At 49.3% G+C, this 22,039-nt stretch overlaps 1 protein-coding gene across 4 annotated transcripts in view; it reads left to right on the top strand.

Annotated features, from left to right (window-relative positions):
- Positions 1-22,039, top strand: part of BCORL1 (BCL6 corepressor like 1) — a 60,524-nt gene that overhangs the window by 11,858 nt on the left and 26,627 nt on the right. For all 4 annotated transcript variants that reach the window (XM_019956124.2, XM_070784040.1, XM_019956126.2 and 1 more), the window contains 5 exons: positions 7,168-7,297; positions 11,984-12,071; positions 12,340-15,615; positions 19,385-19,550; positions 20,814-20,894. In XM_019956124.2, coding sequence (XP_019811683.2) covers positions 7,212-7,297; positions 11,984-12,071; positions 12,340-15,615; positions 19,385-19,550; positions 20,814-20,894 — 3,697 coding nt within the window. In that variant the 5' untranslated portion in view covers positions 7,168-7,211. The remainder of the gene's footprint in view (positions 1-7,167; positions 7,298-11,983; positions 12,072-12,339; positions 15,616-19,384; positions 19,551-20,813; positions 20,895-22,039) is intronic.

Consider the following 22,039-nt stretch of genomic DNA (forward strand, 5'->3'; position numbering starts at 1 on the left):
AGGAGTGTATTTGGTTAATGGTAGGGAAAGATGAGGGGATATAGATTTTGAGGGAAAAGCTGGAGGAGAATATTAGAATATCCTTATATGGAGAATCATTAAATTAGAAGAATGTAAGTTGGAAGAACTTCCTCATTGGGGGTGAGGTTTCAGATATTAAGTGAGGGAAATAGGAATGTTAGTCCTACACATGAAAGAAGGCAGAGGGCCAAGGAGGGTAAGACCCATGGTAGGGGTTCCATATCTAAAGCCAGGTGAAGTTATCCTTGTTGGGTGTGTGTTAACTTTCCTATTGAAAGCAATGATTTTGAGATATTTTGACATCTCTCTAAAGGCACCCCAGTGACTGGGTGGAAGTCATGGCCTTTTCATGTTCCCTGGGATCTCAATGCCAGTGAGCTCTTGGATCTCCTTGGGGTGGGGGTGGGGGCGGGTATCTTAGATGTCGCTTTTCCCAAAGTGCAGAGTGGGGTGGCCATGCCTTTGCTTCAGTGAAATCAGAATGTGAATACCTCTCTCTCTGTCTATGGGCACTTTCCCCAGAGTTCTGAATTTCTATTGGAGCAGTAGGTCCCAAAGTTGATTTTCTTTACTTATTAGTCATCACTGACCCAACCCTCCTTCTTTAACTGTCTGCTGACCACGCCTATCCTCTTGAGGACAGATTCAGGGCCAGGCTTAAAGATGAATATTTTCTGGCGCTTTCATTTTTTTTAAGGTTGTAATTGCTTCCAGGTCACAAGGCAGTGTGAACCAAGAGTCCTGGGGGAGTACTACCAGATTTAGTTTAACTGAGGCCTTCTTAATCTTGAGTTTCTAATTTACTGTCTTGATGGTAGAGTCCAAGCAGGAGTAAGTGGGCAAGTTTCATGCTATGTGTAAGGGCCCTGGATGTGTCACATGCGTTGCCAGCAGCAGTTGTTCTTCATGTAAGGGGTCTTTGACCACAGAAGGAGCCACATGATTCTGGGGAACTTGTCCACTAGCCTCACAAACACCCTGTCTGGTCATTTTCAAGGGTGGAAACTAAAAGTTTTTAACAATGTCTACTTTCATTTAAAACAATGTCAGACAGATGCTCTGTTACCTCCTGTCATGTTCTCCTCTTCCTCCTATGCAGGGTGACCATGCTTTGGCTTGTAGTTGTGAAATCTCCTTGTTTTGGCATCTTCCTTTCAAAACCGAACCAAAAAAGTCTACCCAATCTGTAGGCTCTTGGAGATTTTAGTGCTGACTGTCCCCTATTACCAACTCCCCCAGCCCTAATTTGGGCTACAATTTGATGTTCTTCCCCTTTTGAGAAGACATGCTCTCTAAACTTTTCTAATGTGTCTGTCTTCAGTGCTTCCCCACAGTGTTACAGTTTGGCCCACGATGGTGAAATATTTCAGGTTCCCCTATTTCATTTTTTTCCTTTTTGGTTGTTATTTTCTATGGGCTTCTCTTTTATGCCATTTATACCTGCACTTGTCTTCGAGGGTTTTGTTTTTCTTTCTTCCTTTTGGATTTTTTTGGGGGAAAGTGTTCTGCTTCATTACGGTTTTTCTTCTACTCCCTGCTCGCCCTAAGCTTAGCTGCTATTCTCACCATGTTAAGGTCATTGCTCTCCCATTATCCATTTTCTCTTTGATTTCCCCTGTTTCATAGTGTGGTGATCCTGACTGGCTACCTGCTTTCTGCTGCCCGCTTGTTGGATTCAGTCCCTTGGATTTTGGTCAGTCCTTCTACTGATACGTACATGTGCCTGCTAAATCTAGACGTTTTTCTTTATTTTTTCAGCACCGCTTAGCACTTCAGGTTGGTGGAACATGTGTTCTTTGTTCTCACCACAAGTTGGATGTGCCTTTTGAGTCCCCCCCCCAAAGTGGGGACGGCTTGCCGTGGTCCTGCTGCATTTGATTCTGCGGCCCTGCAGCTGTTCATTTCTTAACAATTACATGGTTGTGACATCTGGGAAAATCCTTTGAGGTATTTCGTATCCTTGTGCCTGTGCTTCCTGGGTCACTTGAGATTACCAGGTTTCTTCCAAGTTCCTTTCAGGAACTTCGCCTTTCACCTTTGATGTGATGGTTGCCATCAGAGAGGGAGTGAGAGACGATGGAGAATTGTACACACACATGAGTGCAGGCACTATGAGTGAAAGAAAGCTGGGCCCCAAGTGTGTACACCAGTGGGGCCTGCCAAGGGTGACATGTCTGTAAGATTTTCCCTTTGTGCTCACCTCTTCTGGGAAGTTGTGTACCGTTGAGTGGTTATTAACTTGATTGGACTTAGAACAGAACCCTCGGCCTCCCGGATCAGAATCTCCAGGGCTGGGACCTATGAATCTGTCTTTTGAGCCAGCACCTTGGTGATTCTGACTTGAAAAATATTGGTGTGCGTGGTCCATCTTGACTCCTCCTGTCCTGTGTGGGCATTGACGCCATGGGTACCTCTTTAGAAGTTACCTTTGCTTACTCTCTTAACTTCTTGTGTAGACCATTTAGTTTGATGTTCTCTTGACTGCGCTTTCCACCCTTCTCCTTCCCTCTCCACCCCTGCAAAGGCTACTATTAATTAGCAGCACAGGACTTCACACAGGAAGGGGCGCTGCTCTGACAAAATCATAATAGAGGAGTGGGAGGCCGAAATTTAAGCTGATGCTCTATCTTCAGGATCTTGTGCAAGTGGAGGTCTTTAGGATCAGATTTGCCCTCTAGGTAGTCATAAAATATATATTTTATGCTAATTATTTTGGTTTTTACTTGGTTTTCTTGTTGTTATTTGGGGACTTGGGGCCATCTAAAAACTCCCTTATCTAGGTAATGATATTCTATACCTTGTTCTGTTTCCAAATGCTAGGATTCTCTCCTTTGATTTCTGTCCCAAATCCTACAAACTACTAATCCCCTCTAAACAGAAGGAAAATTAACCTAAGGGTGAAAAAGCCATGGTGACTGACATATCCGCTGCCTACAATATTCAGGTAGCCACTAAAACGTGCGTTAAAATTCGTGTTAAAAATTTGTCCTATGACAAAATGGCCCGTTACATTGCCTGAGTCTTCTAATGCCTCACAGAAAGAAAAGATGAAAAAAGATGATCAGCCAACAGACTGAGCTGTTATTCCTTAAAGTAGGATATTCCAAGATACTGCAAGAAACAGTCAAAACTTGATTAACCAGGTTGTTTAGGAAGTGGGATCCTAGTGAACTGAGGTATCTTACCCCTTGCTGAAATCTCTCTGAAGTTATGTGTGAATCCATGTAACTGTTTTAGAAATGTTAAAGATAATTCTCACAGAAAGGTAAAATCATGAGTCTCTTACAGATTTAAGAATGAGCACACGTTAAAGATTTTATTTTACTCATTAGTTAACAAGGGAACCAGACAGATGTTTATAGTCGGTTCAAAGAAAAAGTCCCAAAAGCACAAATTTATATGGAGTAAAGGAATTGAATTGCAAATGGAGGCAAAACTGGTTTTTCCACAGTGGGGAGAGAAGTCAATCCAAACTGCATGGGACAAGACAGAGTTTGCATATCCATCAGTTACCTGCAATTTACAGAGGTGCAAAAGCGCTCAGAGGCAATGAACCGGGCTAGAATCAGGCAGCTTGGAAGGGTGTGCTGTCGATAAGGCAGAGCTCTTTTGTTAAAGTACAGTTTCTAAAAAATAGTAAGCATGGTGAGTACTTTTTTTTGGGGGGGGGGTTCTTTTGCCTTTTATAATTTCTCAGGGTCACCACCTCAATTCTCACCCAAGATTCACTTCTGCATAACATGAATTTACTAAGTACTTACTATGTATAAGACATTGCAGAAGAACCAGAGACAGAAAAGAAGGTATTTCTTACCTTAAGTAGCTGATTGTTTGGGAGTGGGGGAAAGACATCTGTGCCATATGCCCAGTTAATCACACAGCAGAGGGACTAAGAATCTGTGCTGTAGTAGGTATGGGAATGAAATGTTTAGGGAGGACCAGACGGGGAGGAGTTAACTGACCAAGGACGGGGGCTGGGGAGATGACATGGTGACATTCAAGCTAGGCTTTGATGGGGGACACAGGGGAAGAGGGGACACAGGAGAGGCCATTTCAGGGTGAGGAACCAGCCTGGAACTGGATGGTCTGTTCAGGGAAGGGTCAGGAATTGAGTGGTGAAGGCGCAGGATGTGGCCAGACAGGAGGCTAAAGGCCAGGTCATGGAAGGCCCTGAAGGCTGTGCTAAGAAATGTAGTCTTGACTCTGAAGACAGAGGAAAGCTGTTGAAAGCTCTGGCAGACAGAGGGGGCGATGTGATAGAACTGGTGCTTTAGAAGATGAATTGATTGTAGAATCAAGATATTAGAGGCAGAGGGACCAGTTAAGAGGCTATTTGTAATATTCTGGGTGAGGGATGATGAGGGACCACATCAGGGCAGGGGCGAGAGGGCTAGAAGGAGAGGACAGAGATGGTGTTATTAAGGCTTGACTCCTGATTGGATGTGGGTAGTGTGGGAGAGGAGTTGAACGCTGAAATTTCCAGGCTGGGGGATAGTGGTGCTCTTAACTAAGATAGGAAACATGCTGGGCATGGGGGGTGGGGAGCAGGTTTTTGGTAACAGATAACGAGTTCAGTTTGAGACACACTGAGTTTGAGGGGCTTGGTGGACATCTAAGTAACAGCAAGTGGCTGGCAGCTGGAAATTCTGGTCTGGGTCTAAGGAGAGAGGTCAGGGCTAGAGATACAGATTTGGGAGTCATCAGTGCCCAAGGGGTGAACGGAAACTGGGAGGTCTTGAGCTAAGAGAGAAGGATTGGTGGGGTGCATGTGCACGCGCGTGCACACACGCACGCGTGCACACACACACATACACACAAGGAGGCAGGGTGGGGGGGTTGGGGAGAGCCAGTGAGAGCCAGACTTGAGCTGGAGAGGCAGGGAAGACAGGAGGACAGAGAGGGAGACTAAAGGCTGAGGCTGGAGGTCTAAGAATAGAGGGGAGGAGAGGCAATGGGGAGGGAGAAAGGGGAAATAAAGAAGGGGAGATAAAGGAGGGAAAGGACTGGGGCAGGAGATGCGGGGGAAGGGAAGAACACTGAAGGAGAGAGAAGGAGAAGAGAAGCGGAGGAGAGGGGAAGAGAGAGAGACAGTGGGGAGAATAGTGGGGAAAGGGGAATGATGAGGAGGAATAGAGAGAAATGGGAGAGTGGGATTGAGAGAGGAGGGGGAAGGGAGAGAGAGGAGGCGGGTAGGAAGAGAGGGAGGGAAGGGGAAGGGATGGAAGAACATGGCAGAGGTGAGGAGAGACTTAGTAAGATGAGGGCCAGGTTTCTGGGGTGGCAGGAGAGAAGCCCACAGGTGCAGGGTCTGTAAAGCCAGGTAAGGGGCAAGTATAAAGGAAGAGGCGAAGCAGGAGTGTCCTATGCTATCCTATGCAACAGGGGTAGGAGGAGGGGGAAGTCCAAGGAGAGGATGTGGCCCTGCTCTCCTCTCACTGACTCTTTCCCTTGTCTGCTCCCTCTGCGTCAGCTCTGCAGCCTCTGGGCTCTTTTCTGATCTTAGCAGGCACCCCCTGCCTTAAGGACCTGTGCAAGGTGGTTTCCTCTGTAGAATGCACTTCCCCAAATGTTCACATGGCTCGCATCTTTGCTTCCTTCAGGATGTTTAAATGTCTCCTCAGCAAGGCCTACTCTGATCACCCACTTATAAATTGTAGCCCATTCTGCTCCTTGCCCCCCACTATTGCCTTGCCCCTTAGCCTGTTATATCACCTTCTAACATCCTGTAACACAGTCATTTAACATGTTTATTGGCTATCTCGTCCCACTAGAATATAAACTCCATGAACACGGGGATTTCTTGTCTTTTTTCTTAATTGTTGCATCCTTGGTACCTTGGACAGTGGCGGCACATAGTAGGTGCTTGAAAAATAATTTTTGAATAAATAAGTGATATTGTGTTGAATATGGACAATCTCCAAAAGTTGTATAAAGGATGTGTTATTTCTGTGTTAGTTGCTCACTCATGTCTGACTCTGCGATCCCATGGACTGTAGCCTACCAGGCTCCTCTGTCCATGGAATTGTCCAGGCAAGAATACTGGAGTGGGTAGCCATTCCTTTCTGTGGGCTATCTTCCTGACCCAGGGTTCAAAACTGGATCTCCTGCATTGCAGGCAGGTTCTTTACCATTTGAGCCACTAGGGAAGCCCATATAAAGGATAAATGAAACAAATCCCCAAGGTAGCTGTATTTTACTATGATTTACTTCTTTGCACAGTGGAGAACAGCATAAAATTCTGATCACCATAGGGTTTTGTTCAGTTGAGCTTTGATGAATAAGGCTTTTAGCTAATAAGTTAACTCGAATTTGAGGATCTCAAGACAAGCTCATTGGATAAACATCTTTCTCTTGATGCCTCGATTTCTCTGGAAGGTGAATTGGCTTTGCATTGGTCGTCAGTAGTGAGAGCCCAACACCGGCTGGTGAAGGGGGTGGTAGCTCATAGGGATGACAGACTGATAGGAGAGACAAGGACAGACATGTGCAAGTCTTAATGGAGCATTGTCTTCCGTCTGCTTGTTTGTGGTCAGAGCACAAGGAGTATGTTATCTGATTTGAAGGGCGCTTTAAACCAGCTTAGGTATATGCATTATATCTATATGACTCCTAACTTGAAATTAGAATAGTTTGGAAGGGCTTATAAAGCAAGCATGTGCTTCCTCTGGAGAGCTTAAATTGGCAATGTCACTCAAATACTTCAGTACTCATGGATTAGAGAGCTGACGAGAAAAAGATTCCCCAGTAGTCTTTCAATGCACTATTCATATATGGGAATGACCCTCTAATTGTAGTTGGTTAGGCTAAATGTGTGTAGAAAAATATACTGTCATCTCACTTGTCTGAAATAGATTGAATTTCCTCAAATACTCATGCATATCTGTCTTTCAGATCATTTAAAAATCACTCTAGGTGATTAACAGCATCCTCATCTCCATCCTGAAACCTATGGATTCCTGGAAAGCTTGGTGCTCCCTCGTCCCCATTTGGACCTTAATTTCCCACAGCAGTCAGGCTTGCGAGAGAGATGGCTTTAATGTTTTGGCACTCTAATTACCTTTATTTGTTTCAGTGTTTCCGCCTAAAAGGTGGTTAAAGCACCGTCTGTGTTACAAGTTTTGATTTTTGGGAGTTCTTTTTCCCCAGGGGGAGTGGCCACAGCAGGTCCTAGCTGGTGGTGAGTGGCTGTCATGATCTCTACAGCACCGCTCTACAGCGGCGTGCACAACTGGACCAGTTCTGACCGGATTCGCATGTGTGGCATCAACGAGGAGAGGTGAGGAGGCTGGGAAGGTGGCTGTGGCCAGCTTCCAGTGAGCTGTCCCTGCTCCCCAGCAGGGTAGCTGTGAGAGGGCCAGAGGAAGAACCCTGGGAAGGAGACTGTTGGTTGTTTCTGATTTTCCTGAGGTGGGCTGGGGCTGGGCGGTGAGAGTGGCCTGTTCTGCCATGCCGTCCCTATTCAGGTGGAAGTGAGGAAGCCAAGAGATGACCTTGTGCCAACTAGTATTTGTCTACTCATTAAGAACTGTCAGACTGTGGAATACAGGGACGCTCAGGCAATTGCAGTTTTTGTTTGCTGCATCTATGTTCTGTGCTCAAGGATACATGTAAGATATTTTTGGTCCTTGATCTAAGCCTGGAAGAAAGACAGTTTTATTATTCAGCTTTATACTGGAAATGGTTAGTGGGTATTCTGGCGATCAGCACTTTCTGGCTAGTGATGATTTGCAGTGAGATACTTATAAAATATCAAAGGACGATCAGACTGCTTGACGTAGTTTTCGTAGGAAACTGAAAGTTGGTGATGCCTGCTGGATCTGTGTGCATTTTCAGTTTTCTGTTCACCAAATACTGGGTTGACCAAGCTGTGCCATTTCTGATCATACCCCATATGAAGAACACTCAAAATGGGCTTCAGATTCTACATTTGACTTTTCCTAACTCTTGGCAAAAGAGCTGTGTGTGTTGGTTGCAATGTCTCTCCCATTTTTAGAGAAGGTATGGCTCCCCCATGCTAGTCAATATATTGACTGCTGAAATCCAAATATGTCAAATCAATCACCTAGAACACAGAACAATATGACTTTTCATTGGATTCAAGATCTGGCATTTCCTTGGGGAAATCTTGGAGGTGTGTGCATGGAGGGGGTATGGGTAATTTTGAAAGGAAAAGGGATGGCTATCTTCCTTCTTCTGCTCTTAACTGGAGAAGTGTGTACTTGTCTGAGGTTCAGGTTAGAATAGACCTTTTTATTTTTTTTGAAGCCATTAGTGTTTGATGGTTTAATGCTCTCTACACAGAAGAATGAGTTAGAGATGGACTTAAAAGGAATTTAATTTTAGAATATAAAAGTCAAGTTCAAGGAAAATAAGACAAAATTCTTCTAGGATCTGTGCAAGAAAGATATTTTCCTTTGCATATGAGGTGTGTCCTTAGATAATAACTAAGAGATGATGTGGGGAAGGCAGAGTGGTGGTATTGATTTGTGTGAGTGTTCATTGGCAACTAGTTATAAGCAGATGAGACTTTGATGTAGAGATCTAGACTAGAGCCTTCAAAAAAATCAATGGACAAGTTACTTGGGTTTACTGTCTATTCTAAATCCCCACTGAAAAAGGACCATGAGTTGGAACCAAACTTGATTTTCACTTCTTATGGACCTTTCTTGGGATGTTCAAGTACCAAATATTCCACGTGGTTAAGATGACCTTTTAAGTGTTGTAACTTTTGACCTTGTCTACCCATTATTGTTGCCTTCCTGCTCCAGCCTAGGCCATGCTACAGCTAATTTCCAAAAGGTGATCTCACCTTATTTAAAACCATCTTCCTCATCAGCCCTTTACCACCTGTAGAATTTAGCTATTTGGAATATAAAGCTACATCTGGGGGTTAATTCTTAAAGTTAGGTTTGAGAAGCCCACCCAGCTCCTCAGATATAGTTGGGGACTGTAGAAACAGGGGACAGGGCTTTTTGCTGGCCAACTCTAGACCAGCCTCCAGCTAAATCCCTCTGTTTGCTTGCTTGCTTGCTTCCTTTCTTGTACCCATTCATGACTTCATTCACCAAACATTTTTTAAACTCAGTCAGAGCAAACCATTTGTCATGGGACATTGGTGCTAAGTGCTGTCGAGTGGCGTGTACAGTGGGAGTCTAGAGGCAAGAATCAAAAACTTCCTGGGGAAAGAAGGGAAGGCTTCCCAGAGGCAGTGACATTTGAGCCAGGGCTTGAAGGATGAGTAGGAGTTTCAGGTGAGGGCTGTTTGTCACACCGTGTGTTTGTGGGGAACTTTGGAATAAAGGCAGTCTTGGGGTGTGATGGGATTTGAGGCGGGGAAAGTCTGCAGGAGCTGGGATCCAAGGAGCAAGATATGTGCCATGTAGTTAAGGCCCAACAGGAACTGAAAAAGGTCTGGTTTGACACTGGTGCTAGCCCTTAATAATTAGGCAGACAGCCCTGAAAGGTTATGACAGGTTCTGGTTTAAGTTCAACAAAGCCTTGAGCATAACAGCCTAGGGTCATCTCTGTTGGGAAGAAACAGTGGGATCAATTTTCAGTCCTGATTGAAGCCTGCTTTGACTCCTGTTCTCTTCTCCCCGCTACCTGCACCCTCCTAATCTTGCTCGGTTGACCTGGCTCTTCCCCTGCACCCCCTCCCATGTCTCACATTCTTCTGTCAATGGAGCAGTTTAACATTTGCTTGGCTTTACACACTCCTCTCCTCAGAAGGCTTGAAACGTGGCCTCAGGACATTTTCCCAGAGCCTTGTTGGTCGGCAGGATCGCTGTTGCTGCGGCCACCTCGAGAGTCTCTGGGCCAGTGGCTCCACACTTCTCTGGTGGCTATCTTTGAAGGCAGAGTTTCTACTTTCAGGGTGACTTTATATAGGGTGAAAGCCGAGCAAGCAGGACCGAGTATGCAGCTTAGCTCCCCTCTGTATCATCAGCAGGGGGGATATGGAAACAGTGTGTCCTCTCTGCGATACCTTATGAGGGGTTGTCCAAGCGTGGGTCCCTGCCGCTCCTTTTCCCTTACCACCATTGTCCCCGCAGAACCAGCCCTGGAACCCTGCTTCACCCCTGGCCTGAAGCTGGGGATTGGGCTTGCTTTCCTGGGCTCTCAGGGGTTGATGTCCAAGCATGTTTTCCCTTTCCCTCAGGCTCCCCCTTCCTCGCCTTCCTCGGGACCCCCAACTGTGTCTCCAGCCCTGTCTCTCCTTTTGATCCCTGCTATTTGTCACCAGCAGTCCATTGCCAGCAGTGAAACCCTCCCACTTCTGCCAGCCTGGCTGCCTTTTAAAGGGAACAAGCCTTTCCCCTCAGTTAGTCCCTTCTGCAGCCCTGAAAAGATGAGGAGAGGCCTGTGGCGACCCCCTTGCCTTTTTTGCTCCTCTTGCCCCAGGTACAGTTTGGGGGTGTGTCAGTGGTTCCCTGTTCCAGTGCAAGGGAAGGAGTTAGTTCTTATGGGGCTTGGGTTGGGGACACCCTGACTGCCCTTTGGTCAGGGTGGCTGGTGAGGCAGGCGCTGGCTTCTTCCCTGGCTGTGGCAGAGCTCAGGAAGAGGCTCTGAAATAGGAGGATGGCAAACCCCAAGGCAGTCTGGCTCCCCGGAGATGCACAGAGCATTCCTGTGTTTGCGCCCTGGGAACCGTATCGTAGTGCTTGTGCTAGAGCTCTGTTGTTGCACCTCAGCCTTCCACTCACCCACTCCACCCACCCCTGCCCCACCAGTGTCTTCCCTAGGGCAACAGAGGCACATTCTGTACTTCAGACACCAAGTTTCCTGTGGGCTTTATCCTCTCTCCAACGTCACCCTCCCAGGCTGACCTTTTTTCAGGGAGGGGGTCAGGATACACGATTTTCTATGAAATGGTTGGATGGCATCACTGACTCAATGGGCATGACTTTGAGCAAACTCCAGGAGATGGTGAAGGACAGGGAAGCCTGGCATGCTGCAGTCCATGGGGTTGCAGAGTCAGACATGTCTGAGCAACCGAATAATAACAAATCCCATTTTCTAAGATTCTTAACCCAAATTTTACAGAAGACTTTTTAGAAGGTGAAAGTACAGTGGAGTTTATCTCCTTTGGGAACCTGGCCTTTGGGAACCTCCTTTGCTTTGGCCTTGAGCATTTCCCCCTGCAATATACCAGCTTGAATTTAGGGTCTGTTGTCTTGAAGGCTTCCTTCCCTTTGGGATGCTGGGAGGCCAAGGGGAGAGGGGGAAGCTGGTGGGGAATGGGATGCAAGGAAGAGCAGAAAGGTAGGAAGGAGGGTGCTGGCCTGAGCTCACCGGTATCCTAGAGGGAAAGAAGTCATGCCCTTGAGATGCCCCTTGACACCCAGTGACCTGCCTCAAATCAGTGTCATTATGTGTGCTAATAAACGTGCATCTGCTGTAGGCAAGCCTGTCAGGTGGACAGGTGAGAGTTGGATTTAGAACCTGAAACACAATGGAGGTGGTTATTTGTTTTAGGAAAGGGTTACCCTTATGAAGCCTGCAGCCAGCTTTCCTTACAGACTTAAATAAGACTACATTTATGAGAAAAGCGGTTTGCGTGCCTTTTGAGATTTCCTGTGAGTTACATCTCTCCCCTCTTGGCACTGCTCAGTACTTTCTGCATGGTCACCTTGATGGATAAGCTCTAGGAACAAGGCGGAGGTGCTGGGGTCCTCCAAACCGCTGGTGAGAGCCCTAGAAAACTGGACACAGCCCAGAGAGGGGAGTCTGGTCAGATCGGGACTTTTCCTTTGTAGGAACTTGAAAAGTTGGGCATGGAGGCTCTGGTTTGCAGCCTGGACCCCCTCCCCCAAGTTTATTGTGGTCTCCCTCAAGCCAATAAGGGAAGTGAGACAAGAAGGATTTCTGTGAACCCAGGCAGGCAGGGGGTGTTCTGGGGCAGATGGTGGTGGCCTGAAGGCTTGGCCTCATGTCGTTTTTCTGCTTGTGTCTCCCATGCTAGAAGAGCACCTCTTTCTGATGAGGAGTCCACGACAGGTGACTGCCAGCGCTTTGGATCTCAGGAGTTTTGTGTCAGCAGTTTTTCCAAGGTAAGGGGCCATGCAGAGCCACATGCCACCTGCTGAAGGGTGGAGCTGAACCACCCAGGCATGGTGGCCAGCCTGCCTTCCCTGAACGGGGCCAGGCAGAACCGGGGTGCTTCCCAGGAGTTGGTGCATGTGAGACAAAAATCAGCCTGCTGCACTTTGCTTCTGCCAAGTTGCAAAGAGGACCAGCAGTCGCCCCTTCCAGGCCTCAGGAGCCTTTCACGACCTACAGAGAGCTAGTTAAGACAGGTTTTCTACTCTGTCATTGCAGGTGGAGCTCACGACAGTTGGAAGTGGCAGTAATGCCCGGGGGGCAGACCCAGATGGCAGTGCAACAGAAAAACTCGGGCCCAAGTCAGAAGACAGGCCTGATGACGCCCAGCCCCAGATGGACTATACTGGGAGTGTGGCTGAGACAGGGGGCCCCTTGGTGTCCCTGAGCAGCCCAGGAGACGGGCTCAAGCTTTCTGCTCCTGACGGCCCCGAGGCTGGCAACGACACTGCTGACTGCTCCTGGACTCCCCTTAGCAGCCAAATGAGCAAACAGGTGGACTGCTCGCCAGCTGGGGCCAAGGCTCTGGACTCGCGGCATGGCGTCGGGGAGAAGAATACTTTCATTCTGGCAACTCTGGGAACTGGCGTCCCCGTGGAGGGCACCCTGCCTCTGGTGACCACTAACTTCAGTCCATTGCCAGCCCCCATCTGCCCGCCGGCGCCCAGCTCGGCCTCCGTCCCCCCGTCTGTTCCAGACCCATTCCAGGTGCCCCTCTCGGTCCCCGCCCCGGTCCCCCACTCCGGGCTCGTTCCCGTCCAGGTTGCCGCTTCGGTCCCAGCTCCTTCCCCTCCCTTAGCGCCAGTCCCGGCTCTGGCCCCAGCACCACCCTCAGTGCCCACGCTTATTTCTGACTCGAACCCCCTTTCGGTCTCAGCCTCGGTCCTGGTGCCTGTGCCCGCTTCTGCCCCCCCGTCGGGCCCCGTCCCCATGTCGGCTCCAGCCCCAACCCCCCTCTCAGTCCCAGTTTCGGCTCCTCCCTTGGCTCTGATCCAAGCTCCTGTGCCCCCTTCGGCTCCAACCCTGGTCCTTGCACCTGTCCCCACTCCAGTTCTGGCCCCCATGCCAGCGTCCACCCCTCCGGCAGCTCCTGCCCCTCCAGCGGTGCCGATGCCCACACCTACCCCGTCCTCCGGCCCACCTTCTACCCCCACCCTCATCCCTGCCTTTGCTCCCACGCCAGTGCCCGCACCCACCCCTGCCCCGATCTTCACTCCAGCCCCCACGCCCATGCCGCCTGCCACACCTACTGCCATTCCCACCTCGGCCCCCATCCCAGCCTCCTTCAGTTTGAGTCGAGTATGTTTCCCTGCAGCTCAGGCACCAGCTATGCAAAAAGTCCCCCTGTCCTTTCAGCCGGGGACAGTGCTGACCCCAAGCCAGCCGCTGGTATACATCCCGCCTCCAAGCTGTGGGCAGCCACTCAGCGTGGCTACACTGCCAACCACCCTGGGAGTCTCCTCCACGCTCACGCTCCCCGTCCTGCCATCCTACCTGCAGGACAGGTGTCTTCCTGGGGTGCTGGCCTCCCCAGAGCTGCGGTCTTACCCGTATGCATTCTCTGTGGCCCGGCCCCTGACATCAGAGTCCAAGCTGGTGTCTCTGGAGGTGAACAGGCTCCCCTGCGCTTCCCCATCAGGCAGCACCAGCACCCAGCCTGCGCCCGATGGGGTCCCCGGGCCTTTGGCAGACACATCCCTGTCTACTGCTTCTGCCAAGGTGCTTCCACCACCGCAGCCTCTGCTGCCAGCCCCCAGCGGGAGCTCAGCCCCACCGCATCCCACCAAGATGCCAGGCAGCGTGGAGCAGCAAACAGAAGGGACTTCCGTCACCTTCTCTCCCCTCAAGTCACCTCCACAGCTGGAGCGAGAGATGGCCTCTCCACCTGAGTGCAGCGAGATGCCCCTCGACCTCTCCTCCAAGTCCAACCGACAGAAGCTCCCATTGCCGAACCAGCGCAAGACGCCGCCCATGCCCGTGTTGACCCCTGTGCACACCAGCAGCAAGGCCCTGCTCTCCACCGTCCTGTCTAGGTCCCAGCGCACGACCCAAGCTGCTGGCAGCAGTGTCACCTCATGCCTGGGCTCCACTTCCTCACCCTTTGTCATCTTCCCTGAGATTGTGAGGAACGGGGACCCCAGTACCTGGGTGAAGAACTCCACTGCACTCATCAGCACCATTCCGGGCACCTATGTGGGTGTGGCCAACCCGGTGCCCGCCTCCCTCCTGCTGAACAAAGACCCCAACCTGGGCCTCACCCGAGATCCCCGCCATCTCCCCAAGCAGGAACCCATCTCCATCATTGATCAGGGTGAGCCCAAGGGCACTGGTGCCCCCTGTGGCAAGAAGAGCAGCCAGGCTGGGACTGAGGGACCGCCAAGCACAGTCAAACGTTACACCCCTGCCCGCATCGCCCCTGGGCTGCCAGGGTGCCAAAGCAAGGAGCTCTCACTCTGGAAGCCCACAGGGCCGGCAAACATTTACCCACGGTGTTCAGTCAACGGGAAACCCACCAGCACCCAGGTCCTGCCTGTTGGCTGGTCACCGTACCACCAGGCGTCTCTGCTTTCCATTGGCATCTCCAGTGCTGGGCAGCTGACCCCCAGCCAGGGGGTGCCCATCAGGCCCACCAGCGTCGTTTCTGAGTTTTCTGGTGTGCCATCCCTTGGCCCCAGTGAGGCCATGCATGGGCTTCCTGAGGGGCAGCCGCCACGGCCCGGGGGCCCCTTTGCTCCCGAGCAGGATACGGGCACAAAGAACAAAACCTGCCGCATTGCTGCCAAGCCTTACGAGGAACAAGTGAACCCTGTCCTCCTGACTCTCAGCCCTCAGACAGGGACCCTGGCGCTGTCTGTGCAGCCTAGTAGTGGGGACCTGCGAGTGACTCAGGGGCCTGGGGAACCAGAGAGCCACCTCTGCCCCGACAGCACTCCTAAGCTGGAAGGCCCCCAGGGGGCTTGTGGCCTGAAGCTGGCCGGAGAGACAAAGCCTAAGAACCAAGTGCTGGCCACCTACATGTCCCACGAGCTGGTCCTGGCCACCCCCCAGAACCTGCACAAGATGCCCGAGCTGCCTTTGCTACCTCATGACAGCCGCCCCAAGGAGCTCATCCTGGACGTGGTTCCCAGCAGTGCCAGGGCCGCTAGCACAGAGCTTCCACAGCTCGGAAGCCAGGTGGACCTGGGCCGGGTGAAGATGGAGAAGGTGGATGGTGACGTGGTCTTCAACTTAGCCACCTGCTTCCGGGCCGATGGCCTCCCAGCAGCTACCCCGAGGGGCCAAGTGGAAGTGCGGAGTAAGGCAGGGCAGGCTCGAGTGAAACAGGAGAGTATAGGTGTCTTTGCTTGTAAGAACAAGTGGCAACCAGACTCTGTGGTGAGTGATGGTGCGTCCGAATCTCCGCCACCCAAGAAAATGAAATGTGGCAAAGAGAAGGATGGTGAGGAACAGCAGCCACAAGCCAAGGTCCTGGTCCGAAGTTCCCACGGACCCAAGGTGAGTGCTGGGCTGAGTTTGAGGGCAGGGCCGAGATACCAGTGGTCTGCTTTGTCCTGCAGATGTCAACCTCATGCAGTGTTCTTGAGTAGATCTGTGAAGCAAAGTGATTGCAAGGCTTGTGCAAAGTGAATCATGACACTTAACCAAGGTACATTCTCCATATAGAATGTTTTAGTGTGGTGGGGGTGGAGTTTGCATTTTATAGGCTGTGGGAAATGATCCCTGCAGCTGAGGAAACCATTGTCCCAGATGAGGATGGAAAGCGGAAGAGTATGATACGATACAGGGAGGGAAATTAATAACAGGCCCTTTGCTGCATAGCCATTCTTCCTTTTCCTTTTCTAAGATAACTGATGGCCTTGAGAATTTGGGACCCAGGGAGGGAAGGAGCCCTTGACAGGGTTGCTCCCTGCACCACTGGGTAAACCTGCTTAGGATTAGCTTGGAGTTTTGAGGGGCCAGAGCCAGTTCAGCTTCTGGGCTCATCCACCAGTTTCCTATCCCCCTAATGCTTGGGGTGGTAGCTTTGGGTTTCAGCCCGTTAGAGATTTGATGTCCAGAGCATCTGGATCTGGGTTCTTAATAGGTTAAGGAGGATGGCAGGGTTCTAGGCAGAAAGCGGGGCTAAGAGGACTTGACCTGAATCTGGTGTTCCTCCAAAAAGTATCTGAAGGCCACTAGTGATCAAGGAGATTCTAGAAGCAGTTGAGGATAGGGCTTATTCAAGATACAGAGCAATTTGAGGTTATGTTAACAAGCCTTCAAATTGAATGTTGAATAGATTTCTAGCTAGAGCACTGTGAATTTGTCTGTGCAGAAGTTCTTAGTTGGTTGTTGTTGTTGTTGGACCATAGAACACTTTGAGAAGCTAATGAGAGCTGCAGACCCTGTCCTCAGAAACATGACCTCATAATTTTGCTGATAATTTCAAGGGGCTCAAAGACCCAACCCATGCCCCAAAGCCCACCCATGGACTCCAGGTTAAGAACACTGGGGATAGAGTTTGGGTGGGTTTTTCTCACCCAGTGATGATGTATACTGGCCGGAATGGGCTAACTGATAGAGACAGGACATAGATGAGTGGTTGCCTAAGGCTGGAGAGAACAAGGAACTGGAGATGGCTTAATGAGTCCAGGGTTTCCATTTGGGGTGAGGAAAGAACTTTTGGAACTAGATAGTGATGATCCTTACACATGTTTGTGACTGTACTAAAAACAGTTGAATTACAAACATTACTAATATATGATATATCTCAATAAATTATGTCAACAAAGCTGTTGTTAAAAAATTATTAAATGAAGTGATATGTGTAGATGCTTAGAACAGTACCTGGCAGATAGTTAAGTGCTCAGGAAGTGTTGGTGGCTGCTATTGATATTGTTAATATTACAAATAGGATAGATGTGGTCCCCGCCCTCCTGGAGCTTATGTCTCACAGGTGACTCACTGGCAGACAGGCACCACCCCTTCCTATATAAAATGAAGAGTTCACAGGGTGCACTGACAGATGCAGAGAGCAGAGAATAAAGTTACAGGGTCAGGAGCCTCGAAGCAGCCCTTGGCAACTGCCTGTAATGATTTAGTAAATGTCCATTTTTCTGGAAAGCAAATATCTTGGCTCTTTCTTTTCTTACTTTCCATCTTCCTGAGGAAGAAACCATTGATTAGCAAAACTAAAATCAGGGGTCAGTTCAAAACAGCCCCTTTCAGGGTATGGCCAAGAATCAGAATAGTCTCTGGAGTATATACAGAAGTAGGAATATAATGTTAAGTGTGTGAAACTTATACAATGTTATAAACCAATGTGACCTAAAAAAAAGAAAGTTATTTTTTAAAAAGAAACAACACAGTCTCCTGTTTCCTACACCACCTCCCCCAAGGCCTGGAGACTCCTGAAGGACCTCTGAATCATCAGCAAAGAAAATTCTCCTTCAGTCTGGTGCTGGTGGTCTCCTTATCATTTGGAAAATTCTTTAGAAAACCTTTCAACACTCTGTTGACCAGAACATTCATTTTACATGGTCTCCTCACCATCCCAACTTATTGCCTAAGTTGAAGTGTGCCCTTGCAGAACATGCAGACAGGAATCCCGTCTAGATGTTCTGTTCTGCTTGTTTTTGTCTTATCTTAGGAAGTAAAGGTTAATGATCTGTACTTGAAAGAGCCAGCTAAAAATGATATACAGAAATAAATAGGACATGTTCAAATTGATGTGCATTGAACTTTATCCCCCATGACCTGAAGGAGTTGTTTTCTGACTATACCTGAAGGGCACACTTGAAGCAGCTGGTGCCCATCTTCTTTCCTCCCTATGTCTTTCTTTCTCCTAACACGTTGGTTTGTAGGAACTTGCAGCAAGTGAAGGGAGAAACTGAACTTGAATTTCCAGCTCAGCCCTCCACTAGGTAAGAAGCAGGAGGAGTTGATGGGATAGCAGGATTCCCTGGACTTTGACGGGGATTGGTGACTTTGTGGAGTCCCCCTGCCAACCACTGCTAGAAGATGCTCCATCAGTAAGATATCTGCCATCCCCTTAGCTGGAGCTGGATCGTGATAATCTTCTAGAAGGTGGTGTGCAGGTCTGCTTAAGGGGAAAACCACTCTGCCTTTCTTCCTTGTGTCATTGTTAAAATGGTTTGCTTATTCCACACTCCCTGGACACTGCAATTCTGCCCTATTTCTTGCTGGATGGCGTGGAGAGATCTCAGAGCTTGTGAGAATATGTGACTGCTAGGCTCAGAGTATCCTAACAGTGCATAAGCATGACCATGGTGACTGTCTCAGGCACCAGGCAGTAGGTATGCGTGGAGCCAAGCATAGTCAGTGGAGACACAAGCACAGAAGGAAGAAGAGAGGAATGAGAATGGAGGTGAAGGGGCCTGCCCTGGGTGCTAGGAGCCCTGGGTCTTGGTCCCAGCTTGGCCATTTTCTCACCACAGGCACACACCAGTTAACTTGCAGGCTGGCCTGGTTCCTGGTGGCCCCTGAGGCAAGTGGACACCTTGGGCTGTGTTGCCCTGGACAAATGATTTAACCTCTTACCCTGGAGGCTCAGTTTCCTCATCTCTTCACTAAGGGTGATTATTAGCTTTTCCTTGCAGAGTTGTTAAGAATAACAGATCGAATGGTAGAGAGAGTGTTTGGAAAAGGTGAAAGGGCCACAAAGTGTAAGGGGGCATTGTTGAAAATGCCTGAGGCTTTTCATTGTCTTTCCTAAGTACGGGGAGATTAGAATGGCTCCCGTGGCAGACTTTTCTTCTTGCCTTAGTGGAATCTTTTTTCTAGTATTAATTTATACATGAAAATAGATAATTTTTCTTGAATTGGCCCACGCAAGAATTATTTTCAGTTGTTGGTGTCGATACTATTCACAGTGAAGTTATTTGAACAATGTAGTCACCCAACTTGCAGAAGAGGCATTTTTGTTTTCTGTCGGTCTCTCTGTTGCTGTTCGGACAGAGTATGGGGCCTGACTTTGCACCTTTTCAAATTACTTTGGGCGTTTACTCGGCTTGTGAATGCGGACTCTGTGGACCTGTTTAAAATGGTGGGATATGGATGTCTATGGGGATTAGCTAGGGCACTGGATTGGGTCCAAAAAGCCTCTGTAGCCCACTGTAGAAGGCAGAGGGCTGCCCCTTCCCCCAGCCCATTCCTGGGCAGCTCATGTCTGTGTTTCAGAATCAGGGCACAGGGCTCAACATTAAGAGAACATTCTTAAGATGGGAAGCTGACCTTGGACCTGACACTATCTACCTCTCCGCAGTGCCGGAAGCCACCTAGTGACCCCCAGGAACCCACCAAGAAAAGCCCCAGGGGGGCTCCAGATTCAGGAAAAGAGCACAATGGAGTCAGGGTAAAGCACAAGCACCGGAAGCCAACAAAGCCAGAGTCCCAGTCTCCAGGAAAACGAGCTGACGGCCATGAGGAAGGTAGGCCTGGCGCGTGTCCTGGCCCTCTCTCTGGGCTGCAGGGGGATCCCTATGGCAGACTGGGGTGGGGAGGAGGGCCTCTGACACTGACCAGGAAAGTGGGGCTTGCTCACTCGAGGAGAGGGAGATCATTAACACCTCTGAAAGTGGAAGGAGAAGAGAGACAGGAGCAGGGCTGCTCACCCTGGTTGCTGGAGTAAGGCACACTCTGAAGTGGTGCTTTTCAGACACACAAGAGTCAGTCCAACCCCAGAGTAGCCAGCCTATTAGCCTGTGGTGGGTCTAGGCTCAGAGAAGAAACGGCTTTAATGAGGATTGAGGCCGAAGGGGGATTATTTACACTGTTTCTCTACCTTTGGTATATTTGGAAACTCCCATTATAAAGGTTAAAAAATTAACTAGCTAGCATGGCTAGAGAAATCGTAAACCCTTATTGTTTAGGGACATACAGGATGTTTGGGGCAGGGAGGTGTGTACGTAATGCATGTGCTATGCCAGTGATAGTTCCTTGGCATCCTCTGCAGAGAGAAGCCCGCGTAGTCCCGCCCATAGTAGCCTGTGTTCACAGCCTTCCTGTCTGAGATGGCCTGCCCCTTTATAGTCTCTTCTTATATAGCAGCTTTCTGCCATCTGCCACGTCCTGCTCCCATCTTCCTGCCTTGCTCAGTCCCCCAAGATCCCTTCTCTGGGACCTATTCCAGCTCAGTTAGAATTTTGGGGTGGTGCAGCAGCCTCACAGTCGTCCAGGCAGCCAGGCCTTCCACTCTGTGGTGTGCCAGGTCATTGATGCCATGCATTTCCTTTTTTGGTGTCAGCCAAAATGACCCAACTCCCAGTTTTCAAAAACTGCCAGGAAAAGCTCCTTTTCTAAAAGAGATACTTAAATGGTGGCAGCATGTAGGTGTGCTCAGTCATGTCCAACTCTGCAACCCCATGGACTATAGCCTACCAGGCTTCTCTGTCCATGGGATTCTTCAGGCAAGAATACTGAGTGGGTTGCCATTTCCTTCTCCAGGGGATCTTCCCGACCCAGGGATCAAACCCACATCTCCTCTATTGGCAGATGGATTCTTTACCACTGAGCCACCAGGGAAGCCCTGATAGCAGCATAGGGGGAGCTAATAAATGTAATGCAGGCAGAACACAAACCCTCCCTTGAGCTTTCCATCTGAGCCTTTCAGGGCAAGGGTGGGGGGCTTTCCTGTGCTGAGACTCTGATTGTGATATTTCTGCCTTCTGCCCTGAAACTGCACACCACTCCAGGTTCCTTAGAGAAGAAAGCAAAGAGCAGTTTCCGTGACTTCATCCCTGTGGTCCTCAGCACCCGGACGCGCAGTCAGTCTGGTGAGTGAGTCTGAGGCTGAGGCCCATCTTGGTACTTCTCCGCAGAGAGGTAGAAATCTGGTGGAGCCATTTTGCCATCGGCCTAAGTGGAGAGGTGGGAATTTCATTCATTGTGCCAAGATGCCCAGCTCTCTGCAGAGACAAGAGAGGCTAGGGTAGGAGCTGGGTCATTGCCCACAATTTTAGGACGATTTGCTTAGCTTTTGAGAACAGGGATTTGACACCTCTTATTGGCAGCCAGTGGTGGAAAGACGAAAAGCCTGTGCCACTCAGGAAAACTGGTTCTACTCCAGGCCTTGGCATCTCTTGATTATTGGGGCCAGTTACCAGCACAGACATTTTAATCTTTGGGCCTCTCTCCTCTTGCCCCATGTGACAAGCATCATCAAAATTGGAAACAGTCATTGAGTCGTCAGGGCTAGGAGAATCACACTTGGTCCCCTGAATTTGTACTAGTCAGCCCCCAGTGTCTAAGAAAGGATGGCTCTTGTCAGGCGCTCTTCTTGTCTGCTAGCCTCTAAGTTGGTACTTAGCGCTAGAAATGGTTGCCTGGGTTCACCCAGATATCCAGGCAAAGTGAATGGAATGGAGAAGCAGGCACAGTGTAAACTCAGTTATCTGACATTCTGTTAACGAGCACCTCCACACACAGAGAGCACGCTGGTAATTGGGGTCTGTAATGACAGCCTGGAGGCCTTGACAAATCCTGAAGTGTCCTCTGAATCATCAAAGAGCAATTACGTTACAGCCATTGCCATTTTAGTGTTAAACACAGCATAGTGTATTTGGTTCTTTAGAAATTGGTGATCCCTGGGTGATCTCTATGGTGATTTGTATTAACCAGAATATTAGATTAACTAGAACACTGCGTTCCCTGCCTGGTCTGTATAATGGAAAGTTTGCTGGACATTTGCTGTCTTTAAGTGGTCTGACTGAGGGACTTGAAGCTTTGGTCCAGTGCCACTCTGTTTGCCTCGAACCATTTCTTCTCTTTTTTTCTGGCTGCTCCGTGTGGTTCCGCAACCAGAGGTTGAACCAAGGCCCTCAGCAGTGAGAGCTTGGAGTCCTAACCACTGGACCACCCGGGAATTCCCTTGAACCATTTCTTTTCTGCTGACCTCACTTGGGTTTGGGGATTGCTGAGT

This window comes from Bos indicus, chromosome X (genome assembly GCF_029378745.1).
Source record: "Bos indicus isolate NIAB-ARS_2022 breed Sahiwal x Tharparkar chromosome X, NIAB-ARS_B.indTharparkar_mat_pri_1.0, whole genome shotgun sequence".
NCBI classification, from domain to species: Eukaryota; Metazoa; Chordata; class Mammalia; order Artiodactyla; family Bovidae; genus Bos; species Bos indicus.